Raw genomic sequence first — 27532 nt, 5'->3', positions numbered from 1 at the left:
GAAACCAACACCTGAGTTTGTTTTGCTTGTTGCTGTGACATGGTTCCTCAGTAATTTTCCACTGAATATTTTTGAGTGGCCTCCTCCCTGCAAATTGACAGTTTCAGATGTTTGTCCCACAAAAAAGTTTGTTTGTTCTCCACAGACCAAGTTTACCTTTTTCTCATTTTGACTCTGAATGATGAGAAACAAAGAACCGCTGGAGCAGCTGGAAGTCAGCTGTTTAATAAGTTAGCTATTTTTTACAGTCTTTAGTTTCCTTGGCAGCTCGCAGCATCTAGTTAAAGTGAAACAAATACTTCATGTGATATTAACCCTCTGAAGCTCAAAACCTAGTGTTGGGTTTGAAAGGCATATTTTCTTTTTAAAAAATCACCAAAATTACACCATTTATCAAAGCCACAAACTGTAGTCCCTGAACTAGTCATCTATAACATGCCACCATTGGAAAAACACCCAAATCTAATCCTAAAATTGTGATATTTCATCAAAATGTCTAATTTGAACATTTTTCAAAATTACACCATTTGCTCTAACCAGACTATGTAAAAAAAAAAAAAAAAAAAAAAAACCTAAAAATTCTACACAATTTTTTTGGCTGAACTGCAGGCAGTGTTTACCCTGATGAGACAGGAGTATGGAAACAAATTAGAAAGTAAATAATCAAATATCTCTGGTATGTAAAGCAACCAGTTTTTCCAGTATTGGTACCACCATATTGAGTCTAGGTTTTTAGAATTGTTGGACAATAAACTATCAATGAAATGCAACTTTAGTTTTTTATGATTTAATGCATTTTAACTTTGTTATTCTGCTCAAAAGACCTTTTTGAGCTCCCACTTTTAGTCATGGCTCTCCTGTTTGGTGCACAACTTCAGATTGCAGTGAAAAATGAGCCCAGAACAACCCAAAGACAACACAGAAACTGCTTAGGGTTTAGAGGTTTAAAACACAAACAAGAGTGGATTTTTTGTGCATCTTGTTATGCAAATATAATGCATCGTTAGAGCGAGAACAGAAAGAAGCCAAGATTTCATTCAATCATGCATATAAATACCCTCTAGATACTTTATCCAGTTAAAACTGGAACTCTTAAGATTTCAGACACAAACACTGTGTCAGAAAAACAGCTAGCAGCAGGTTAATGACTTTACAGCAGTCAAACAAACTCAGTGATAATTGATATGTGCCACACGATGCAGCTGGTTTTCCACTGGGTCTGCACGATACGAGGAAAATCTGTAATTTTTGAAAACATACTTAAAGCTCAGACAGTATTAGATTTATTGATTTCAACTTTAGTACAAATAATAAGATGATAAAATCCAGTTTGGCATCCAACCAGAAGTACAAAAACAGTCGTGCATTAAATACAATGAGACTTCTGGTAAATAAAGCATAGACTTCAAACATTAAATAACCACTGACTAATTATATGAACAAATTGCATTTGAATACCCAACTAATTAAACAGAACTTTGATTTAAATATGATATTATATATATGATGTTAAGATGAGCAGAAAGTATTGAGGATGTTTAACTATCTAAGGGCCACCATGACAAAGTCTTTTGTGACACTTAATGACTTCTAACCAGAGTTTAAGAATTGCCACATTGGACAACACTTGTAATATATTTTCTGTGATATACATTACAGAGCTGCTTTTCAGGGTAGCTACAACAGCTCTAACACAGTAGGGAACAAAATGCTCTACTTGACTTGTCATTGATTAATTGATTGTTTATCGGTAAAGTAACTTATTCAGACTTTGCACTGTTTTCCTCACAACAGCAGAATCCAGTAAATGTAGCTGGTTAGCTAGTCGTTGAGTTGAAGCCTGTAGCTTGGCCTCTAACAGCTCACTGAGGCTGCTTGTTTTGTCCCATTAGCCTTGCAGAAATTGAAAGCAAGTTCTCTCCTGATAGGAAAATACAGAAAATAACTGCCTCGTTTTACATCTCGTTTCCTGTCGGCTTCACAATAAACGCCGCTTCAGGTTTCATAGATTGAAACAGCTGCAGTAGAAAACAAACAGCCACCAGGGGATGAGTGTCCAGGGTGATTAGATCAGGTTGCTTTGGATGAAAATGCTCAATGCCAGGTGGTTTATTTCTGTGTTCGCTTTCATTTCATTTATGTAAAAATAATGTTTTTTTGCAAAGCTGCCAGGAGCTGGTGCTTTTTGCCACAACATACACTATTTGTGCAACTCCTCATTCCTGAAAAACACTATAACAGTGGTGGAGAATGCAATGTTAGCATGACCTATAGAGCCACAGTAGCCATGTGAATGTAAATAAACCGGAATTAGCGTTTAATGCCGCTCTGATGCAAAACACGGACAGTGAGCAATAATCAACCTGCAGCAATTTGAATCCGGTACAAGAATACCATGAAAAACTTTATTTTGAAATGTAATTACTCAAAGTAAATGCACAAAGAATAAAAATACACACTGTAAATTACAGCTGCAGCAATTAATTGATTAATCAATTAGTTGTCAGCTATTAAATTAATTGCCAACTGTTTTAATACTTGATTAATTGGGTTGAGTAATTTTTTTTTTTTAAGAAAAGGAATGTCACAATTCTCTCATTTCATTTTCTTAAATGTGAATTTTTGTGGTTTCTTTGCTCATTTATGACAGGAAATTGAATATCAAGACATTTGATGACATAATCTTGGATTTTTATCAACATTTTTCGCCATTTTCTGACTCAAGAAAATAGATTAAAAATAATGTAGTTAAATCCCTACCCTAAATAGCATTACAATGGGGCTTTGTTTCATGAAATGATGAATATAATAACTTAATTTGTCAGGATGTTCAAGAAATTTGAAGAACTTGAACTGCTCAAGCTGTGCACAATCAAACACCACTCACAAACATGCGAAAACACAGAATACGGAAGATTTTCCAACAAAATCCCCAGAAAGTCATATAAGAAAAGACAGGAAGTACAAAGAAGAAAACGCAGATTGTCCTCAATAGTAACTACATGTTTGTTTTGATTGTATCCACGATGACAAAGTTCAAAATGGCTGCTGGCGGAATCAGGTCTGCAGGGTTCTTGTCTCACCTGACCTCCCCCTCAGGCCTCCTCTCCAGATGTGGCAGCAGTGGAAACACCTTCCCTCCTCCACCTTCCGTCCATCAGCAACTTAACGACAAGGACAGATGGATGCTGCAGTTTGACTGATGGCTCCCGCAGAGTCTCGCCGACCTGGAGAACCACACATCTTGTCACGCTGACATTAACTGTACATAAAGATGGCTTTCTATTGTCAAAATTTATTCAACAAAGGCCCTTCTGAGGAGCAGCGCTCATCAAAAAACACGGGCCAAGGTCACACATGTTTGTTATTGTTTTCGCTTCTGTTGCTGCTCACAAGAAGGTACTTTCCACTGAAGGGTCTGAGCATTTCTGCCACATCTGTCTTATTAGAAACATCGCTAAAACAAAGAATGCTGTACCACAGAAGTATTTTCTTTATCTGCAGCCCATTTTCCTGATTTTCAAACTGTTGTTGCAACAAATACTTCCTGTTATGGAGATTCCTGGTTTTAAAGAATCTCAGCCCAGGTGACGTAGATTCCTTGAAGATGTTTCTCTCATCTTACAAAGTTTCTTCTGACTTGTTGGGAGTCTGAGAAATTCAAAAGAGGACTCCACTTTCTGAGCATTGCACAGTATGAAGTTGACAGTTTAAAAAAAACAGATCAAAATGAAAGCAACAGGACTAGATATAGGGCCTTTTTTATTCCATGCATATATTATCTACAATCCAGCTCGACTGCTATGTTCTCAGCAGGTTTCAGAAATCTAGTAACCTCACCATTTTTTTAACTCCACACCCCCAGAATTTTTAAACTTGCAGTGTTCATCCCCAATTTATCAAACTTTGTACAACTCTGGTTATTCAGCTCAACCTGGGCCTGTAAACGGACTTTAAAGTAGAGTTTAATGTCTACGATCTTTCACACACTTGACAGAGTCGTTGCGAGCACAATTCAAGTCACTAATAGTAGAAATATATTTGACTTGCTGTTGTGATGATTGAGATGCCTTGTCAGAAAGAAGTCCAACAAGTAGGGGGTAAGTTTTCGAAACTATCCATCTCAATTTTCTATACTACAGTCAGGTCAAGGTGGAAGCAGGTATTCTGGACACCACTCTCCAGTTTCCATGTTCCCCCTCCTCCTGGGAGATCCCAAAGTCTTCCCAGGCCAAATGAGATATATAATCCCTGCAGCGAGTTATAGCTCTACCCAGGAGGGAAAACCTCCAGAGGATGATGCCCAGGAGGCCTCCTAATCAGATCCCTGAACCGGCTTAGCTGGCTCCTTTTAAAGCGAAAGGAGCAACGACTCTACTCCAAACGTCCTCTTAATGTCCGAGCCCTGCCACCCTACACGGGAAACTTATTTCAGCTGTTTGTATTTGCGATTTCAGTCTTTGGTTGCTACCCAGAGTTGATGACGTAGAACAACTGGTAAATCGAGAAGTTTGGCTTCCGGCTCAGCTCCTTCTTCTTCACAATGGTCTGGTACAACGCCCAATCTGTCTGTCCATCTCCATTTTACAGTTTCTCTTGAACCCAAAAGCCAAAGTAATTTTTGCTGACACACCTGTCTGAGTGCACTGCAGCTACCTGGAAGCATCTACTGCAGCTGCAACGTGAGGCGTTTAGGGAACATCGGTAAATTTAGGGTCTATCGATAAGAAGGCGATCAGCAAGGGAAGTGTTTCTCTTGTACCCAGATGAGAGGTACATCCAATTGAGAAAGTTGCTCCCACCAGTGCTACCAGTGGAAAAAGTTAGTTTGGAGCCCTGTTGGAGGTGCTGAATATCATCATGGCTGCTTCACTGCTGCAAACCACCACGTTGCATGCTGAAGCTCACGATCCGGTGAAGCCAACAGAATCACGTCATCTGCAAAGAGCAGATGCATGCCGATTTTCAATACCAGCTCTTGAATTTCTTTGCTAATGCGAGGACAGCGCTTTTATTTGATACCTTACATTTGATAAATATAAAGATGCTGTTATGCAAAGTCCTGAAACGTGATACATGATGGCTGTGTGGTTCAGGTGCATATGACATGGGCAAAAATGATCTCCCCAGTTTGACTCCCACTAGACTGAACCTTTGCTCTATGCCACTCCCCTTGGTTTCTTTTCCCACATTTCCATTCTGTCTCACTACAATGAAGGCAAAAAGCCAGAAAGTGTCATGTCGGAAGTGGTTTCAATACTTTTTCTTAAAAGACCCAAACTTCTAACATGTTAACTGTCTAAACACAAGCAGATTTCCAAGAATTTTGTCCAAAAAAACTGTAAAAATGTGACCATCATCATTGCTTCTGTTGCTTTACTTCTGTCCATTACCCTGTCAGGATGTTGTTAAAACAGGAGGGTACTTCCAGTCCTCTACACTCCAAGCTAATTGTGCTAATCATCAGCCAGAGCCCAGGGCAGATAAACTGACCACTTCTTTGGCCTTTGCTCTGCGTTTCCAATGTAGATCACGTCCAGAATGAAGAAAACTACGCCCAAGCTTTGGACAAATTTGGTAGCAACTTCATCAGCCGGGACAACCCTGACCTGGGAACAGCCTTCGTCAAGTTCTCCTCCCTCACCAAGGAGCTGTCTGCCCTACTGAAGAACCTGGTGAGTGCCGCATGTCAGCACTCACAGCATCATTAAAATGAATAGCTTAGAGAGTCTGTCCCACTGAATGCTTCTGCCTTTGTGGGCGGTCAAGGATAGAGGGAGGAACAACATCCAGACAGCTTATTTTTCATGTCTTTACTTGTTTAAGTGGTTTAGGACTTGGGTTTAGGGTGAAGCTTAGGATTACATTAGGTGAAGGGTTAAGGGTAGGTATGTGGCGGAGAGAATGAACAGCTGTAGTCAGAAAACACAAGAAGCACATGTGTTTCTCCAGGTTCCAGCTGAATAAGACATGTTCATTGATCTCTACACTTCTACAAAACAATAAAAAATTCACCTACGCAGTCAAAACCATCATCGCAGTCGGACAGTATAGCTGACTGCAGATACATCGGCCTCAGAGCCTTGCTTTTTTTTTTTTGTTTTGTTTTCCCAGACGGGCTCTTATCTGCCTGCCGTGAATTCCCCTTGACGTTTCTGTTGAATAATGTGTCCTGTTTGAATCCTCTGTGAGTGATTGTTGTTGGAAGAAGAGCCAGACCCTGCTCGCTCTCTCTTCCTGTGTGGCTGACAGCGAGATTAGACTCCATAAATACACTTGGCAGCACCGGCAACAACTGTGTATATGTTTCTGTGTGTGTGTGTCCATGCATAAACTAAATCACTCACCTGTCAGCGCTACCTGTATATTGCTGGAAAGTGAACTTATCTCTCCCTTTGCCTCATATTTTTCATTTTGAGTGCTTCATTGAAAGACTTTTTCAGACTTCAATAACTGCGCCCTGAGGGTAGCTGGTATGCTCGTGTAGTGCAAATGAGTATTGATGAATAGCGCTTGTCCTAGATGTCCTACATGTGTTATCAGCTTCAATGTAAGGATTTTACTAACAGATCTGGCCAGCTTTTCTGCATCTTTGTCATTTCCTTTATGAGAATTGTGTGGTTAGAGAAAGCAGAAGAGACAGTGACAGTTTCCAGGATGGGCTGTTAGAGCACACCGGCAGCCGGCCAGTGAAAGATTGATTCTGACTTTAGCCATATGCAAGACAGGCACTTAAGAAGCACATTAGCGCCCATTAGGCGTTGTTTACTTCCTTGACCGCTGCTGTGTGTCTGTGTGGACTTGGCTAATGACAACAAGGACTTAAATGCTTAGTACCGTTGTAAATGACCTTGCTGATCCTAACGGTTAGAGCTGCTGAGCATAGCCAAGGCAACCTGAGCTGCTGGAAACATCAAGCTTTTGCTAATTCTTCTGCAGACTGACCTGCATTAGTGCTGTTTAGGAGCAGGAGTTTTGATATTTTGTAGAGTCGGCAGAATGCGCTCATGCAGTGTGCTGAAGGTTAAAAGATCAGGCTGGTGTTTTTCTGCATTTTTCTTGTAAATGTGCTTCTTGAAATGTTTAACCAAAAGCACGGGAGTTCTCATTGAGGACATAATGTCTTAAAGCTGCACTAATCAATATTTTCACATCAATTAAATATCAAATAACTGTGTGTAATAGAGAAGAGGTTACTTGCAATGACGAACCCACACACTCTGCAGTTCCCCTCATCTATATAGAGCATTTTAGTGTCTTTTAGCTTGTTGTTTTGGTTTTACAGCCCACACTTTTGTTTTGGTTCATGCTCACTGGTTTCATTTGTCATTTTTAGCCACCAGAAAATGCTGCAATAAATTCACTTTATGCTACCTGTCCGACAGCCAACAGCACTCACACAAAGTTAGCAACTAACTGGCAAGCATAGGAGAGCATTTAGCATGGAAACCAGATATTTGTGATAGTTGACTGAACCAAAAAACCAATTAAAACAAGAATAACTACTGAACTTACACTCATTAGGTGGCCAGAAATGAGGCCCAACATTATTATTAATGCATCCCTGTGCGTGTGCATGTAAATTACTGTTTGTTAGCATGTTTGCTATAATAACTTTATTAGGTGATAATACGTCAGTTTTGTGTCTCAGCCTGTTTCATTGGCCTCAAGTGGGCAAAAAATGCGTTAATGATGCTTTGTAGTTCGAATGTTTTATCCATTATTACGGAAGGAATAATTAATGCATTTCATTGGAACTATATTCAGCTGTGGCTTAACCCTCTCAACTAAAAGGAGTTTCCATCACATTTTTGCTCACTGTGGGCACATTTTTCATTGCAATGTAATGTCCTCCATCCCTTTGGAAACAGCAGAACCGTAGCAAGAAGTTGAGACAATTCATAAATGTATAGTGTGACACAGTTAGAATGCCATAAATCATAATAAAAGAAAAAAAACTTGAATTTATTGGATTTTTTATTTTGCAACAACTGAAACAAAGTGCCCATAAGTGCTCAGTACTGCAAAAAATTCTATATACTGTAGATAATTTACTACTACTTACATTTTTAATTTGTTTTCATGCTTGTCTCCTATCTCCTATGTAAACACAGCCTGCAGTTCAGCCTAGTTCTGCTAAATAGTCCCTTCATTTTTGTTTTGTGACTGTTGCTCGCAGCAGAATCATTTCTAGTTTCAAGGTTGTGCAGAGAAGTGCAGAATATTTAGTTTTTTACAGATTCTATTTGTGCTAACGTTTTAATTTTGCAAAATTTTAAACAAGACATGTAGACTGAAGACATTTTGACAAACATCACAATTTGAAGCCGAGATGTAAGCATTTTTTGTGATGGCTCTGCACCACAGAAATGTGAAAATCTGCCAGTTCTGCCTCTTTTTACAGTTTGTAGCTTGTGTATTTTTGGATTTTTCAAGAAGATAATAGGCTTTTTAAACCTGCTGACAAGGTTTGGGGTTCAGAGGGTTTAGAGATATTTGGTTTTGGCAGCAGGATTGTGTAAGTGATAAACTCCTGTATATTTGTGGTTCAAATTAGACTACAGTGCTGATGTTCATTGTAAAAAAAGAAAAAAGACCCTGTGTAGCACTGCGACTCACTGGTGTCTATTTAAATACTTTTTTGGACAACAATGTAGCTCAATTGCTCAGAGGAATGAGTTATATTCAGCTTTGGCTACGCAGACAGTACTTGTTTGTAAGATCGGTTCATTGTTGGTTTTTGTCTTTTCATGGTTTTATTTGGCAATCCCATTTCCTTGCCTTATTATAACTCCATGTTTCCCTCCTGTTTCCTCTTTCAGCTCCAGAGCCTCAGCCACAATGTGATCTTCACCCTGGACTCGCTGCTGAAGGGTGATTTGAAAGGCGTGAAAGGGGTAAGATTTACAGTAAAACTGTTTCTCTTCCTGCTGTTATTTTTTTCCATCGCTCTCTCTTCCGGGCCCCCCCAGTGTTACGACTCAGCAGTGGGGCAATAGATGCTTCGTCAGCACATCTCTGAATCCATCTCTCAGCTTCTGTCCCCGTGATAAAGAGAGCTGCAAGGGAGACAGAGGGGAGGGCTTGGAGAATAACTCGCCTTTCAAAAGGTTGCACTGTAAATCTCGCAGATGTAAACACTGCCTTTGTGTTGTGCTAGAGGCGAGTGCCGAGTTACTGGGTCATGAACTTGTGATGCTGGAGGTACATGGAGGGGCGTGGTCGATCGCCGGGCATCCAGGCCGTAAATCGCGAGCAGAGAGAGGCATTTGCAAGGCCTCAAGTCGAGATCCAGCTCCACAAATAACTCCGTCCCCATGGAGAGCTCTTTGTAGTTTGCTGAATCTTGTCCTTCTGTGTTTCTGCAGGACATAAAGAAGCCCTTTGACAAAGCGTGGAAAGACTACGAGGCCAAGTTGTAAGTAGATAATTAAAATGTGCTGCTGTAACACTGCATGCTTGCATCATCCAGTTAATTATAGAACTCTGAATAATGGATCAAACACTGTTGATAATATGCAGCAATATGGTTTGGATCCTCCAGGAGCATCGCAGAAGTTACTGCACACAAACGTACATGCATGAAGTGAAAAAGCATCCAGTTAGTGACTTGTCATCTCTCCTGTGTCAGTACAAAGATAGAGAAGGAGAAGCGAGAACATGCCAAGCAGCACGGGATGATCCGTACCGAGATCACCGGGGCTGAGATCGCAGAGGAGATGGAGAAGGAGCGGCGTCTCTTTCAGCTCCAGATGTGTGAGGTGAGGAATAAAATTAGTCTGGTGCGCCATTTACACCTGCAACTGCACTGTAAGAACACATGATCTCACCTACAGTGAGGCGTTTCTTTAATCTTATGCTGCAGTTCTACATGGTTTACATTTTTTATGCCAGGTGTGTCTGTTCAGTCGTTAAAAGTCTGTTTTTTCAAATTAAAAGTACAGAGAAAAGTACTTCTTTGTATTAAGAAGGGTTTTGATCGCTCTGTTGGTATTGACTTGCCACTATCAGCGGACAGTTGCTTCGTATCGTTATCTCTTACACAGTCTGCAGTAGATTGTATATGTCAACTAACCTGTATTACACAAATCTGATGAAACTTAGCGAGTCCAGAAGCCGAAGATGCACAAAAAAGCCTCAAAACCAAAGCTCACTGTTTAGTTTTGCCACATCCTTGTGCCCTACATGCCCTGCAGGTTTAGCTGGTAAAAAGATAAAAGCTACACCATATCCACTCCGCATACACTAGACAATATTCGATTTAAAAGTGTTCAGGACATATCCACCTTGCAAGTTGAAAAGTCAGCTACTTGCTGCCAGTGTGAGCTGGCTGCTATATTTGGATTCAATCACACTGCAAGCAAGATGACAGTGTTTATTAATAGCAGGTGTCAATGTAAAGGCCAACGGATGAGAAGTCATTATTGAGAAAATCTATACATAGATACAAATGGGTGACAAATTAAAGGAAAACCCTGAACCCTTGACCCCTACAATGGTGGCTCTGTTATGCTGTTGAGTGCATTCTGCTGCCATGGCTCAAGTCCAGTTGTCTCCTTAGAAAAAAAGGTCACTGCAAATCAACACAAAGCTGGTCTGACAGATCACCAATAGGAGATTTTGGACGATTGTGAGGCAATATCACAATAGTATAGTACATTGTTTTAAAAGAATAGAGTTCAGTCTTCCTGTAGAGTTCCAGAGACTCAAGGCCAAGGAGCACCAAAGCTGTCCTGGCAGCATGTGGTGGCCCAACATGTTACTGACACACTTTATGTTGGTTTTTCCTTTAATTTGTCAGCCATCTGTCCATCTCATGTTATTAGAAGGCATAAATCAAGTTAATAGGACATCTGAGTCCTGCTTCTGGTAGGACTGACGAATAATTTCAAATCAAAATCATAGTTTAAAGCAGTTACTAATGTTATAATTAAATTAAACATTCATGTGTTGCATATGCTTGCCTATTGATTCATGTCTGCTACGAAGTTCAGATATGCATGCTGTGGTTGCGCTGACATAAGGCCAATGTCTTTATTTATTAGCCACATGTATATTTTTCAGTGTGTCTAAGCCAGAGTTTAAACTGTTTTACAAATTCATTCAGAAAAATTAGACATTTTTAAAATTTTGTTCAGCCCTACCTTCACAGCAGTCATCATATTTGGGTCACAGGTCAGTGTTGTCACAAGTGCAGCCTGTGTGTTATTACGCTCAATTGAACTTCCATCTTATTGTGAATCTCTGAATTACAAATCATACCTTTTCTTACAAGCTGTGTTGGGTCATGCTCACACCAGCGTTGCAGCTAAAACCACATCCTCGTCCTGTAAGAAAAGGCTGAATATCATCTGTCAAGGCTCCAGTTCTCCAAATTAGGCAGGAAAGTCAGCCTCATTAAATTCATATAGTATGTGAAGTCCTTCACCATTTGCTTTTAGGTTTTAAGCTTGAGCTGATTTTTTTCTTTTAGATGATTTGAAAAAATTAGATCAAATCTGTAACACGTGCAGCACCATGTGTAGGGATTACAGTTGTGCCAAAAGATACAGCTGTACCAACATGAACTCATGGGAAAATTATGTATTTCACCAGTCCGACTGTCAGTGGATCAGATTTAGAAAACACAAAAGAAGTTCAGACATAAGATATTAAAGCCTGTAGTGAACAATCAAACTGATTTGCTTTAATTAAAGTGTTTTCAGATGTGGCTCTGGTTCTTTGAACACGCTGCATCGTTCTTTAATGTTAGTGCACAAAGACTGAACTTAAAGAAATCTGACAGCGAGAAATTAAGTGTAAAACAAATGTGAAGTCTGTTTGTGTCCATGAGAATCAGAACAAACTGTTAGAGCTCACTCCGCTTTGCCAAAAGCTTCTCGAGTGGTGGGTGGTGACGCCTACGCCTCGTTCACTGTTTTATCCTGGTAGGATTTTTTACTCAAATTACATAATGGACCAATGGCTGTTGCACTGCTGTTGGCTGTGTGAATTATTCACTAGAAAACTCACTGCAGTCTTTTGTGCCCTGCCATGCTGATCTGCCCTCCTCTCAGTGTGACTCTCAAGTGTTTTCTTGCCCACATTTTCCACCTGTGTACAAACTTCTTATTCTGTTACAAAGAACGTATTGTGTGGCTGATCAAGTCAGATTTAGTTACCAGTAGTGTTTTCCAGTAAATGCTACAGCTAAACACGAAACAAGGGGAGAATACAGATGATGGAAACAAGGTAACAGCCGTGGTTATGTCTCTGTGAGGCTGAGCTAAAAGCTAGGAACAACATTCTAATGTGCTCACAGTGACTATGCAAAAATGCTAATGGTTAACAAGTGTTTTAACCAACTCAGTTAAGCATATTAGCCTGCTAACATTTGGAAAATCGGTAGTTTTATAGGTAGACCACATCAATAACAAAGTTGGAAAGCAAATTTACCACAGTTAAAATTTTTTAAAGTGTGAATCTTTTGGCATTTATTAAAAATTTGCGACCTAATATTCTTAGTTTTGTGTATTAAACCTTTTTAAAGTTTTTTTTGCTGCAAAAAGCTTCTTGCTCCAAAACAGTAAAGCCAAATAGTGGAACAAACCTCACTGTAAAGCTCTATAAAGATCAGAAAATCTGTAGTTTTTGGTGATTGTTATCTACAAGTTCAACACTGTGACTCCTCCAGCATTCCTCTCGCATTGCCATTTCATGCATTGTTTGAAAAGTGTTTGAACTAAGCACTTGAAACAGCTTTATCTTTGCATGATTTCCGAAGACCCACTCATCCGTCACTGCATTATCCAATTTTACAATCCGCCTCCGGTTGATGCAGGATGCCAAAAACCAGTTGTAGCTCCCACATTACATTAGAACTAGGCTTCCTCTTTTTGTTGGCTTCCTCAGCTGCAGATTTGATTTTTTAAAAAAAACAAACGAATCATCTTCAGAGCCTTGCATGCTTGTGCTTTAACATGCAGTATGATACTGATTAGCTGTGTCCTCTCGGCACCGCATGAGTCCTCTGAGCCGGCCTTTGTGGTTTTGGCCACTTGTCTCTGAACTCAGCCTCACTGTAAATGCTAGTTTGATGACTCTGTGGTTTCAAGAATACATTTGTCTAAAAAAAAAAACATCAAAGGAAGTTACAAGAACATAACTGGCTTTTTTCTGCACATATTTGATCGGTTTCAGGCCAAATGCAGGTCAGCAGAGAGAACAAAAATAATGAGTTCAGAAAGCCGGATGTCTCAGCAGCTGCTGATGCATCTATAAAGTCATTAATATCTATATTCAGAGATGTCTATCCTTCTCGGATAATGTGTTTCAGGGGCTTGCTGGGTCATGGAAATTTAAATCTTTATCATTGATTCAGAGGGTTGTGCTGTGAGATGAGATAAATTAGCAACCATTCAGCTTTTACCATTACATATTATAGTTGCCATCTCTTAAATGTCACTGGTTGCATTAGCATTAATAGAGTCATATATTAATTAGGGCAGTATGCATACTTTTTCCATAAATGTGATAAATATATTTAAATATACTAAAACACTTACATTCACCTTTAATTTCTAGCTCATTTATCTGTATTTTGTGGCATGTTCTAAGTAAAGAAGGTGCTCTACAGATATAAAAAGGCACCAGAATAATTAGGAACATCTGATACTCCATGAATCAACAGTCCAGTAGGCTGGAAATATCAGAGCTACAGTTGTTGTGTGGGGCAGTGGCCGCAGTCAGTGGTACAATCTGTTCATCCCACTTAACCTCATTTCTCTCTGTTGCGTGTGCTCTCTCACACTCACTCTCTCTCCATGTTACTCAATCACCAGATTACAGGATGCTCTCACTCTCTCACCCTTTTCATCCCACGCCGTCAGTGAAGGAGTGCGGAAAGTCAGGGCTCAGCAGGCTGCATTATATTCTGCCCAGACACGGCAGCAGCGCAAACGTCGCCGCTCATTCACACAAAAGAGTCCGAACACGCACATGTGGCAGCGCTCTCCAAAACACTGAACCCACACAAGCCTCAGACAAAATGTGGATAATCTCCTGGCCAACGAGCGCTGTCAGACAGACAAAGGGACAGCACATGCGTTCATACATGCACGCACACACATGCACTCATGCGTATGCTAACACATGCATCCACACATGATGTAAGGAGCAAAGTGAAACTGTATGTTACCCTCCGAAGCTTCAGAGAGGTGTTGTGCAATAGATTAAATTCTTCCTGTAGAGCTTAAAGTGGTCTTTAGCTCTGACTCTTTGGAAATCTCTATGGATTGGTACGCTTTGGGATTAGTTTAAGATAATCTTCTATTCGTTTGTTTGGTGGGAGCACCGTCTGAAGACATTTGTTTTGAATCCTCAGACACCCAGACTGAGCATACAGCCTACAAAGCATTTCCTCTGGAGGCATTTCCTTTCTTTCATAATGCTAATGTAAAATACTTCTCATGACTCTTTTGAAACTTTATTTAGATCAAAGCAAAGGGATGGTATTCTCTTGTTCTACAAGGCATTTTCCACAGTGTTTACCAGCCTGGTCCCCTCTCCCACAGTGTCAAGGCAGCCTTGGCTTGTACATCAAAGGCTTCATGAAGCATATGCGCACTCGGATGCGATTATCATAATGCGAAGTGCTCATATTCTAAGTGTCTATGGCGAAGCAGGAGCCTTTGCTGTCTGTGCCTGAGCGCTGCCATGTTATACCTCATTAGAACAAAAAATCCTTTAAACATACCCGGAGTTTCAACTCCTGGCTGAACTCTGCACCTTTCCTCTTCCTGCAGTACCTGATCAAAGTAAACGAGATCAAGACCAAGAAAGGAGTGGACCTCCTCCAGAACCTGATTAAGTATTACCACGCACAGTGCAAGTAAGTACCGCCTTAATCCCCCTAACCCAAACGTGCGACGCTCCCGTCATGCGCGTCACACCCACTAAGAAACGTTTAAGAACATGTTGAAGAAATAGGTTGCTGCCTCTGTCCCCGTCTCTGCAGCTCTTTGTCAATTTTCTATCTCCTGTATGATTCACAGATCTTGAGAGTGCTCAGTCGCGTATATATAAAAATATATAACTCTCATAAATATGCACAGGTCATCATACAGATACGTTCTGACAGCTGTGGGGTTTGGCAGGTAAATAAAGTGGGTGCTCTCCGTGCCAGAACCGCAGTTTACTCTGGCCCGTGACAGAATGACAGATTTTCTCTCGCCGTTGCTATGTCCTGTCATAACACTGGGACAAAACAATATACTTCGCAGTTAATCTGTTCAACCTGGGCTTTGATAGATGGACGTGCTGCACTGGTGACGGATTAGAAATATCGGGATACTGGATGCAGAGCGTGACTGATGGCAGCCTGAGAAGAAGGAAGCAATTTGTGTTCAACCTGAAGCACATCAGTCATTTTTCAGTGAAGAAAAGTTGCAGATGCTAAACATCTTCTTGCACCTGCTACTATTGCTGCTATGTTAGTTACTCTGTAATCTCTGCAACAAAAGTGCCAAAAATAAGGTGAAAAGTCATAATGAGTGTCAAGTACTGGTTTTCAGATGAAATAGTACATAACATAAAGACATTTCTGACTCTATAGTGCAAAAAATGAGTAAGACGTCGAGCCGGGTAAAGGATTTTCTATAGCTGCAGCATAAACACTTTAACTGTCCATTCTGACACTTTGCAAGGTCAACAGTACTCAACACGGAGAGCCGGGTGGAGTGGGAGGAGTAGATGTGGGATCCTCAACGCAGAGATTGAAGGAAAACAAGCAGAGGCGACATGTGGCGGAGAAAGTAATGAAAAGAGGAAGGGAGATGTATGTTCCAAGAAGGAGAAGAGAGCAGTGGGCAGTGGGTGGAGAAAGAGAGAGGGAGGTCATTAGCGGTGATTTGTGGCGGCAGCGCTGCATCAGAGTGTGTACTGCTGACAGATCTGTAATGGATTTCAGGATGTGCTAAGCACCTCTGCAAATCTGCCGAGGACTCGGACAGATAAAATTTCTGTGCCAAGAGCCAAAGGTGCCAGAACGAGCCCAGCTATACGTTAAACTGCCCCGATATCTCTCTCTGCGTGTGACCTTCATAGTGGCCACTTTACAATGCATGACATTTGTTAAGTAGTAATTCTCATAAATGACTGACCTACGTCTCTATGAATATTAATGCCAGTGGAATTCACATGAATTCTCTGTTCTCCAGTTTCTTCCAAGATGGCTTGAAGACAGCGGATAAGCTGAAGCAGTACATTGAGAAGCTGGCAGCTGATCTCTACAATGTAAATACCCTTTTCTCTTCCATTGGATTTATTCTAGAATGATTGAAAATGCTAAATAGTCTGAAGTTTTTTTTCATTTTCTTCATATCAGCATAGTGTTTACCCTTGAATATGTGCTGTACAGATCTGGAAAAAAGCTAGTTTGTAGAGCTTGAATATGATTCCAGTAGGCGTATTAGAATCTGCACTAACTGAAATAATCAAATGTTTGCATGCGAGTCATTAGAAATGATCAGTAGAGCAAATGTTGGACTCAGTCGCTGGCGAACATTTGAACAAGTTGAGCCCACAACGACTGCCGGCCGCCACTTTTTTGTCAGAGTGCTGCTGTGCTTTTTCCCGAAGCAGCAGTTTCTCCATAAGATAATGTGCCTGCAGTTTTAAAAACAAAAGAAGTTGAGCCATCTGCAGCAACTGTCATGAGTCAGGATCTCCAGGAAACTAGTAAACCTCAAATATCCAAAGATGGAAACGCCTGGGAAAGTCAGACAAAAGATTTCCACACTGCACTGATTGCTCCAAGTAAATGCAATTATCAGGCGCTCTATTAAATTAAATGTAGGGAAGTGATCAGCACCAAGGGAATCTTTTGTCTTTGGTTTGTTTTTTACATCTAGCACCTGTAAAAGGTTTTTGGATGTGTGAATTTGCCAGAGTCTGATGAAGTTACACAACTCAGAAACTGGACACGAGTGTGGGAGTTGGATTGTAAGTGACAAAATAACCAAAGAAACTAAGAGCATCTCTCTAAGGAACAATAAGCGTGCAACTGCACTCATTTTTGCAAAATACAGAACTGAGAACTAGTGTTGGGAAATTTTATTAGCACAATAAATGACTTCATGTAAACACAGCTAGTAATCTCTCGGTATCTCTCCCTCACTCTTGTATTTTTTTCTGCACAGATCAAACAAACTCAGGATGAGGAGAAGAAGCAGCTGACTGCCCTGCGAGATTTGATCAAGTCCTCCCTCCAGTTGGATCAGAAGGAGGTATGCAGGTCACATCCGGCCACACAGAGCCAAAATTAAACCCTGTTCTTGCCAGGCCAGCCCAAACGGAGCTAAACTGGCCTAAAAACAGCCACGGTAGACCTGAATCACTCCTCCAAGTCACACTGAAACCCGCTTTTTCACGTTTTAGCCGCACATTTTGTCTCACTCTGGCCACTACCAAGTTTGGAGCTTGTCTCCTGCAGCACAGAGCGAGTGCCCAGTGCTGTACCATGCTGGTAGCCAGTGTGTGGTAGGCTTTGCTGGTGACCAGTGTTGTGCCTCACTGGCTGCTCAGTGGAAAGCCCGACTCACACACACACACACACACACACACACACACACACACACACACACACACACACACACACACACACACACACACACACACACACACACACACACACACACACACACACACACACACACACACACTTAAAACAGCGACAACTGGTTTTATGTTGATTTTTTAGCACACAGGCTGCTGTGGCTGTGCGTTTTCACTCCTTCGATTCACACTCTCGTTCTGCCTAAATGCATGGAACCACCTATAGGGTCTTTCACGTTTGATTTACACTGTTTTGTTTAGCTCTTCTTCTAAGTAAGCACTACTTTTTAGGAAGCAAACACACAAACTTGTGGTTTTGATCAGGCAACACACTCTTTCACACTCACCGCCTGCACCTGATTCGGATCTTTCACACCTCTCCCCTCTATCTCCCCCCTCTGCCTTCTGCTTGTCTGGAATCAAGTCTAGAAGAGTAAGTGCTGGTGCATGTTGAGCATGATGGCATCTGTGTGTTCTGCTTGACAGTAGAGTGGTTTGGCCCCGTCGGGGTGTTGCAGAGCATGCACTGTAGGTGCTTTTATTTTCTGTTAGCGCAGTTTTTGACGAGAGCCCCTGCACTTTCATGTCGGAGACTCAGTGTGTAGTGTGATCCGTGTTGCATGTCCTCAAGCAGCTTCTCCGCTCACGATGGGTGTTTAACGTCATTTTTCCTTGTGTTCGCACATGTATCGTGTGCACAGGACTCGCAGAGTAAGCAGGGTGGCTACAGCATGCACCAGCTGCAGGGAAACAAGGAGTTTGGGAGTGAGAAGAAAGGCTACCTGCTGAAGAAGAGTGATGGGTGAGCTGCTAACACAGCGATTATTTGAAAGCGCCGCGGAGCACCGTTCATGTAGCATTAAAATTTAAAGTGCACACAGAGAGACGAAAGACATGACAGCTGCTTCACTAATGTGTGGACCCCCGCTCCCCTCCATACAGGCTGAGGAAGGTGTGGCAGAGGAGGCAGTGCTCAGTGAAGGGGGGCATCCTCACCATCTCTCATGCCACAGTGAGTACACAACACGCACACACACACACACACACACACACACACACACACACACACACACACACACACACACACACACACACACATGAACCCTGTGACCCTCAAGAGTGACTGCATGGATCAAAGGGAGAACATCATGCGGGGAGGTTGTGTTGGGCCTTTTTTTTTTTTTTTTTTTTTCAATCTGGAGGCTGTGCAAGAGTGGAATTGACATAGATGGGTTGTCATGGCAACCGTTCACCCCCCGTTTCCCCATCCCCACCCCTCCCCCCGCTGCCTGCTGCGCCTCGGTGACTCATCTCAGAGCGAGATGTGAGCGCGCTCTACACGCCGGCACATCCGCGGCTTCGTCCACGCTCCCATGCAGCGGACGCAGTGGGACGTTTTCCTTCCTGCGCGGACTGCGGGAATCTTAACGCTGGATTCTTATCCGTCACAGTGTCAGTAACTGAGTTAGAAGCTCCCACCGAGCCTCGAACAAAGAGAGCAACCGGACCGAGGGGCTCAGCACAATCAGTAAATTTAGCTAATTGTTTGCAGAGCGGTGGCAGGTGTCTCATCAGGCTCGGACAAACAGTCGGTCTGATCGCTGACCTGAAACACTGCGTATGCGTTCAACGGTCCTGTGCGTTTTTGCTCTGATGTTGTACGTACTTGCTGCCGAATCTGTATAATCTGAAATACTGCACTGCAAAAACAAAATCTTATCAAGTCTATTTGTCTGATTTTTAGTCAAAATGTCTCATCCTGCTTGATTTACGATAAATTCACTTAACAAGTGACATTTCAGCAAGACGGAGGGACTTGTTTTAACCCTCGTGTCGTCCTGCGGGTCAAAATTGACCCATTTTAGTTTGAGAATGTGGAAAAAAATAAATTTCTTCACAGTGAAACTTCTGATGTCCACATTTTCAACATTTTTGGGAAATCTTTGAACATTTTTTGGTGGAAAAGGAGAAATGTTAAAAATATTTCTCAAGAACATTCACAAAAAATCAACCAAAATCCAGCGAAATTTGCTGGAAAAAATAGAAGTTTTACTGATATATATGTAATCACTTTAGATATTTTTAGGATTTTTTTTGAAGATGTTTACTCATTTTTGAAAAATATTTACTAGAATTTTCTTGCCAAATTTAGGGGATTTAAAAAAAAAAATTTAAATAAAATTTTTAAGGAATTATTGGAATTTTCTTCCTGAAGGTTTTGCAAATTTTCAGAAATTTGGGGAATTTTTGTGCTGAATTTTTAGATTTTTTTTCAGACAAGGAAACAGTATTTTTAGGTGCCCGTAAATGAGGACAACAGGAGGGTTAAGACAATGCATCTTAAATATCTTGTTACTAATAATATTGTTATTGTGAACTCCTCTGTCCACGATGACCAAGTAGTGAAAATCAGATATAATGACAGCCCCAATGCTAGCATGCTAAGCTAGGATGATAAACATTTTGAGCATGTTAATGATAGCATTTAGCTTAGCCGCAGAAGCCTCACAAAGCTGTTAGCATTATTACACGTTTGTAGTAGTAGCTGGTGGATTAAATCAGCTTTGTTGGTTTATTTAAGAGTAAAGACATATTCTATTGTGCTGTTTTAGCTTTGGTGTCGCCTGTTGCAACCTGTTTGTTAGCATTTTAATCCCAGATTGAATCACAAAGCCAAACATTTTCTTTTGTGTTTACGTTAAGGGTTAGTTGCTTTCGCTGTTGAGGATTGGCAGCTAGACGGATGAGCCGGTGGATCTGGCACTCTGGCGGCTTATTTACCCGCAGACACAGTTTAGTTGCAGCTGTAGCGCAGCAGGGAGGATAAACTCTGGCAGTGCATAATGATCGTGGCTGATGTGAACGTGAGGCCGCACTGTTTCATTGTTCACATTTGGTTTTTATGCTAAGGTGTGAGCATGAACAGCTGCTGGATCAAACCATAATTTCTGTCTGATCCTCAGAGGAAAACGTGTCCTTTCATTCTGCTGAGCGATGACTGGACTAAATCCGTAACCTGCTCTGGCCCACTGAGTTGCAATCATGCTGCAGCTTATAATCATATCTCTGTCTGGGGGCGGTTTGCCACCACCACTCCGGGCTTTTTTTTTTTCCTCAGCCCTCGTGGCAGCTGAACTCTAGGTGACTCTAGTTGACATGGCGTGTTGCCAGCAGTCCAGTCCGCCTCCAAGGCTCATCACGGCCTGTTAGCATTTCATTAGCACGTGCCCCGATCCCTCCTCTGCCCAGGCTCTGGCAGGAGACAATGCTCGGTATACAAGTGCCAACTGGGCCCATTATTACATTACACATCCCAGCGAGCACGGTCCAGTTTCTTAATGGGGGCGCCTTGAGATCAGCTTGCATCTCGGTGACAGTTTAGTAGCCTTGTTCACAGAAGCAGTGTGGAATAATACGCACATGAGGTGATACATTTATCTACAACTGTTATGCAAATCTTTTATCGTGCAAAAATACCGGCCATCTGGTGGTTCCAGCTACTCTGAATGTGAGCATTTTCTGTATATCAATGATTAATTGATTGTTTTTGGCTGTCAGCTGGACAAAACAAGCAATGTGAAACAACTTTGTTTCTCTCAAGCTATGACAGCCGTATTTTGCTGTAGGACTTTGGTTGTGGTTTAGCAGTCAAAAAAAATCCCTTTTCCAAAACACTTTTCCTTGCAGATGACAGAAAACAGCATGAATTCAAGGAAAAATATGAAGGAGAATTCATAAAAACACCAACAAGTTCTTATGAAGAGACTCCAACTCACTTACACAAGGCTACGTAATCTTGTGATGGTGGATGTTTTCTTGGTTGTGCGTGATACTTTGCTTTGAATGTTGCTGCTGTAAGGAATTTTGGGACAACTTATCTCCATTTGTGAAGGTCGGACCAGTGCTAGTAGAGATAAGAAAGAAAACATCATATGACTTTTCCTTAGCAGTTAGAGAATTTGATTAGTTAGTGGCCTTCCTAAGCAAAAATAAAAAGACAATTTGACCTTAACCTATGAGTCTACAGCAGGTCAGCAGTTGTGAGAAGTTGAACTGATATTAGCTAAATGCTACCATGTTCACAATGGCAATGTTAAAATGTTGGTTCTTGGTTGGCATGTTTAATGTGTCACAGTCGTAGTCGAGCATGTTAGCATTTAGAAGTTAACAGAACAGCTGAGGATGATGGGAATGTCATCTTAAGGAAAAATATTCGATAAAGTAAAGTTTTGATCTCAGGATGCTGTTAAAAGTGCTAAAAAATGTTCACTAAAGTTAATAAAGTTGATCTTGAGGAGCAACTAGCAAACTTGGACACCGTTTCAGGAGGGTCCGAGACATTTCACTCAAACGGAAATGTGCAGAAAGCAACAAATATTTGTTTCTCACATGAAATGAACTTTATTCTCTCAGTTTTCATGCCATTATAAGTTGAATATCTTTGGGTTTCCACATGATATGATGCAATAGGATACAGTACGGCTTTGTCAGATTACACTGAAATTAATTTTGCATCCTTGAACCCAATACCATCAAGGAGTTAAATTCACATTTATTAACACAATGCACATGTGACCTTATTACCAAACTGCATTATAGACACATTTTAAAAATATGAGCATTTATTTTAGCAGCATGGTGATCCTGGTTAAGCAGCAGAATATGTGATGAATAAAGGAGTTCTTCAGCCAAATACATTAAAACTGAGGGGCTCTGGAACGCTTGTTTGAGGGCAGAAGTAGGTGTTCTCAGTTGAAGATGTGAGAGATCTGAAGACTGTCAGACTTTTCTTAAACTATCTGAAATATAACAGTACACTCCATAGATACATAGAAACTAAAATGAACCCTTTTATTTCATATTGTGCGCTGCTGTGTTTGATCTTCATGCCCTCTTTTGTAACCCTCATTGTGTTTGTACTTCCAGTCCAACAGGCAGCCAGTCAAACTCAACCTGCTCACCTGCCAGGTGAAGCCGAGCTCTGAGGACAGGAAATGCTTTGATCTCATTTCTCGTAAGTTTTGTTCTACATTTGACTGCACGTCTGATCGATCCTCTTATATGCATGTTAGTACGACGAGAATCTCTGGAAGCACAACCTTTACTTTTTATCTCATTGATTAGTGATGCATTGAAACGGTTTCCTGTCTTCCGGCTGCTGCTTCTAATGTTATAAAATGCAAAATTGTAAGATTTGCATATTAAACATCACAGTTTCTTTTCTGCACAGATAACCGGACATATCATTTCCAAGCTGAAGATGAACAAGAGTTTGTCATGTGAGTAACAAAAACCACACAACCCCAACCTGCTCACTTTATTATCGAGTCATTTTCTAATGATCACACTGAGATAACCTGAAACTCCCTCAATCTAGAGGCCGATTTAGGTATTTGTGAGCTTGAGCTAATGGTTTGTATTAGTGGGGTGTTAGTGGGCGCCTGCTCGTTGTCGTTCTTGAACACAGGAAGTGTTTGACTTTGTGAAGCGCAGAGGGACTGTTGAGAGTGGGTGACACAGAGGATAGCAGTGGGATTTGTGGTCTGGAGTGATTCAGGTCGCTGTAACCTCATACTGTTGGTTCCCAGGCTGCCACACACTGTCATGCCAGGCAGAGACACACATTATCAGAACAACGGATGATTTTTGAATCACCCTTTAGTTTTTTCTGTTCAGCAGTTGTGCTGCTTCTTCAGGTGACGGTTAGACACTTCACAGACTCATGTATGTACATTTCAGTTTGTTTTATAGCTACGTGACTGCAAATGATAAATAAGTAGGTGTTGCATAAAGAAACGTTAATTCTAGTGCAGTTAATTTGATTGATTAAGAAGCTTGGGTGAATAAATGTTAACAGTAACATCAGTCAGGCTACGGTTAATTGACTCTCATGTTACTTAAAGCTCATTTTAATGATACTATTAAGGTCATAGTGACTTTTAAAATTGTTCATACAAACACACAAAAGCAGATATAAGATTAGTGATAACAAATCAACAAACAAAATCACACACAAACCATTAAATTAACTTGATTTAATTTACTTTTAAATCAAACTGTTTTGACTAATCAATTCAAGAAATATTTTAAGAATTAAAAGACTTTTTTTTAAAAATTCCTGCTCCTTAAATTTTATTATTTTCTGGTTCCTTTACTTCTGTATGAGAGTAAACTAAATATATTTGAGTTATGAGCAAAACATTTGTCATCTTGGAAAACATTTTTCACCCTTTTCAGACATTTTATAGACCAAACAGCTACTTAATCCAGAAAGTAGTCGAGAAATTAAGCAACAAATAAAACAATTACTCGATCACTACTTGCAAACTGCAGCTAAATCCACAATTTTTAATGCATACATGTTCAAAGAATAGTCTGAAAACCTGAATAATATCAGCATTTATTACATTCAGAAAATACTACATTTGCTGTTTACATGATGTAACTAATTCAGAATACTGTTATATTCAGAATAATAGTGGAATAACCCTTTTCTGACATTTCATAGATCATCCAACTATCAAAAAATAAACAACAGATTAATCGACAATGAAAATAATTGTTACTTGCAGCCCTACAAACCACACCCAAACACTGTATTTCTACTTCCTCCTAGCGTACAGTAACTGTGAGGTTTTTTTTCCCCTACTCCTCAAGAGTCAAAATTTTGGACCTAACATGTAATCCCTCTCCAGAATCCTAATCGCTCACGAACACATGGATCATATCAAATCAAAACAATCCTCAGCCTGAATCTTCTCGAGCCGTCTAGACTGAAACTCTCTGGAAACACACTTTGATTTGTGACGCTTTTGTTCTGGGCTGGCATGTTCCTCCTCTGATGCCGATGGAGCCTCTTCGTTCTCTCTCTGTCTCCTTCTACATGTCGTCCTCTGGGATTCGGCTCGCGGCTCCTTTCCGCCGCTTCTGTCACGCAATTCCAGCTTCGTCTTCATGGGATTTCCCTTGAAATATTTAGTATTCCATAGGGCTCCCGCTTTGTGCAATCACGCTCCCCCTCAGTTAGGCCGGGAACATATTATAATGCATATTATAAGTAAACATGAAAGCATTTTGGCTCAGCATCTGTACACCTACGCAGCGGCGGATGAAAATATCTTGTTTTTCACACATGCAGATAAACAGACAGTCTAACGCATCGGTTCACGTGCCCACTCCCTGTCTGAGCGCTGCCTTTACAGACGAGGTTGAGTGACAGTGACAGAGGAAGTGCAGACGTCAGCCTCACAAAGCCCGGTCTGTGTGTGTCTGTGTGTGTCTGTGTGTGTCTTTGTGTGTGTGTGAGGGTCAGTTCAGTGTGTAGAGTGCAGCAGCAGATTGTGCTGTGTAGTGAACTGCAGGTGGTCGCGTTTGAAAGGCGGCTACAGCTTTTCCTGTTTGCGTGATTCGTAATGACCACAGTCCCTCTGAGCGTGTTACACCTTGTTAAAGAAAATAAACCTGCGAGCGCAAATAGACTGCCAAGGAAACGCAAAAGCAGGATGTTTTTAATTTTACCCACTAAATGCGAAGCTGTTCCTGGGCGTTTCTTTGCTCCTGTCACATTTCTATTAACTGTGGCCTCATTTTTCTCTAGAAGCAGAGAGAAGTGAAAGATGTACTGTAATTTGTGCAGCAGAGCAAAGTTACAATGCATTAAAACATAAAGAAAAAGTTGAATTTCTTCCATTACTTTCTTTGGAAAAAGTTTAAAAACCTAGAATTAACTTGTACAAAATCTTTTACGCACCCATAAGAGTGACTAATTGCAAAAAATATGGCTCTATATATAGTAGATATTTTACTATGTGCACTTTCAATTTGCTTCCATCTCTTATCTGCTCTTTGTAAACACTGCCTGTAGTTCAGCTGAAAAGATCCTAAATGTTTGAGTTGCTAATGCCTTTGCAATAGCTAAAAGGAGCACAGAACTTGTGGTTTTACAGAGTCTGGTCAGTACAAGTGGTTTATTTTTTGGGCAATTTTTTAAACGAGACATGTGGAACAAAGTCATTTTATTTAAATATCACAATTTTGCTTGTCTGATTGAACAGTGTGTCACAGATATATAGTTTTACAACCTGTTTTTTCAGTTTCTTGCTATCATATATAGTGTAATTTTGGAATTAATAAAAAAAATTACATATATTTCGACACTGCTGAGGGTTAAAAAAGCCCAAATTCATGCAATACAAGTAAGAAAAGTTGATGTCATTTTATTTTTTTTATTTGTGGTGTTCATTTTGACCACTTTACCTGATTTGGCTGGCTTTCTATTATGACATTGTATGTGTGAATGAAAGAATTTGTCTCTTTTTGGGAGACAGACACATTTGTTCTGCAGCTTTATGCAAATTGATGCCTTTTTCCTCAAACCTCTCATATCTAAACTTAACGTGATCTGTGAGGTCCGCCCACAGGCAGCTAAAGGCCCATTTAGGATCCCAAAAAGACCCCGAAAACAGCCACCGCTTATCTAAACTGCTTCAGACTTAACACTACACTTCCTTTGGTCCTTGGTGACACATTCGCCAAGTCTAAAGTAGATCAGATGTACAGTTGTCAAGTTATGTAAAGAACAGAGAGACACACATGCAGAGATTAGTTCAATTCATAGGTAAGACTGGTTAAATATTTATACTGATCATGGTTTAAGCTTTTATAAAACAGAAATGCCAAATATTTTGTACTTCCAGCTTCTCAGTTGTGAGGATTTGTTGCTTTTCTGTGCATTTTGGGATTCAGATTGAGTTCGGACAGACAAAACTAGCAATTTGTAACCCTAAATTGTTCATTTTACCTGGCTTACTAAAAACCGCAAGTGACACTAACGACACGTAAAAATTCTTGATATAATTTGTAATGTTGTTAATGATGTGTTCCCTCCTGCAGCTGGATCTCGGTACTGACCAACAGTAAGGAGGAGGCGTTAAACATGGCGTTTCGCGGCGAGCAGAGCAGCGGAGGGGAGGACGGATTAGAGGACCTGACTAAAGCCATCATAGAAGACGTGCTGCGCATGCCAGGCAACGAAGTCTGCTGCGACTGCGGAGCTGCAGGTGTGTACTGCTGCTGTTTGTGTCCACAGAGACTCCATATAAATATATATATGTATAATATAAACATGTGCGCATCCTGCATCCCCCCTTGTTTTGTGCTTAGTCAACCGTCACCTTGCAGAGAAAACAAACAGCTTGACTTCAGCACTTTCTGAATCAAATGTTTTATTTAAAGCCACGCGCCAGTCTTGATATCTTTGCAATGTCACTGCTGCCTTGAACTCTCCGTCCTTCACTTAGACGGTAACTGAACAAGCTACGCTGCAAATCCCCCAGCAGCCTTGAACAAACAAGTGTGTGTGTGTGTGTGTGTGTGTGTGTGTGTGTGTGTGTGTGTGTGTGTGTGTGTGGGGAGTGCGCTGGTGTTGTTAGCATTCAGGACACAACGCAATCCTGATCCTCCCCCGCATCTGGAAGCGAAGAGTCAGCACTCAGGACTGCCGTTCACATTTCAGGCCCTCTGACACTTCATGCACACACAAACACGCGTACACACACTCCACTCAGTCTGCATAAACACACCCAGCAGCCCGCCGACTGACCGACGGGAGGACTTTCTGCTCTGAGGGGGAAAAAAACATTTCTAGGCTTTGAGAAACAACATCATTACATCACGTTGTTATATAAGTCACACACGCTCCGTCGACCCCTGCAGTCTGCAGAGAGAGGAGGTAATTTGTCATGTCTATACTCTGGTTGCTGCATCCGTTCATATACATGGCTTCAGCCGCAACCCACGTTCCAGATGTGGGTTTGAGCTGTTTGATTCCTGTTGTTTCCTTTCATGAAATCCCCGTTGAATTTGAGCTTTTGTCGAGCAGATGACGCCCAGCTCTGATGTGCTTCTTCGACACTTTATAAAATTAACTACATGGTTGAAA

The 27532-nt window shown here is 41.0% G+C and overlaps 1 protein-coding gene across 3 annotated transcripts in view; it reads left to right on the top strand.

Annotated features, from left to right (window-relative positions):
- asap1b (ArfGAP with SH3 domain, ankyrin repeat and PH domain 1b) overlaps positions 1 to 27532 on the top strand; it is a 79112-nt gene that overhangs the window by 32353 nt on the left and 19227 nt on the right. For all 3 annotated transcript variants that reach the window (XM_023285138.3, XM_023285110.3, XM_055007131.1), the window contains exons 3-14: positions 5530 to 5675; positions 8823 to 8897; positions 9369 to 9418; positions 9632 to 9761; positions 14784 to 14869; positions 16197 to 16272; positions 17178 to 17264; positions 18294 to 18394; positions 18535 to 18604; positions 22519 to 22606; positions 22823 to 22871; positions 26485 to 26651. In XM_023285138.3, the coding sequence (XP_023140906.1) occupies positions 5530 to 5675; positions 8823 to 8897; positions 9369 to 9418; positions 9632 to 9761; positions 14784 to 14869; positions 16197 to 16272; positions 17178 to 17264; positions 18294 to 18394; positions 18535 to 18604; positions 22519 to 22606; positions 22823 to 22871; positions 26485 to 26651 (1125 nt within the window). The remainder of the gene's footprint in view (positions 1 to 5529; positions 5676 to 8822; positions 8898 to 9368; positions 9419 to 9631; positions 9762 to 14783; positions 14870 to 16196; positions 16273 to 17177; positions 17265 to 18293; positions 18395 to 18534; positions 18605 to 22518; positions 22607 to 22822; positions 22872 to 26484; positions 26652 to 27532) is intronic.

The sequence above is a fragment of the Amphiprion ocellaris genome, chromosome 22, assembly GCF_022539595.1.
Source record: "Amphiprion ocellaris isolate individual 3 ecotype Okinawa chromosome 22, ASM2253959v1, whole genome shotgun sequence".
Taxonomy (NCBI): domain Eukaryota; kingdom Metazoa; phylum Chordata; class Actinopteri; family Pomacentridae; genus Amphiprion; species Amphiprion ocellaris.
The sequence above is the reverse complement of the archived record's forward strand: the minus strand, read 5'-3'. Positions and strand labels throughout refer to the sequence as shown.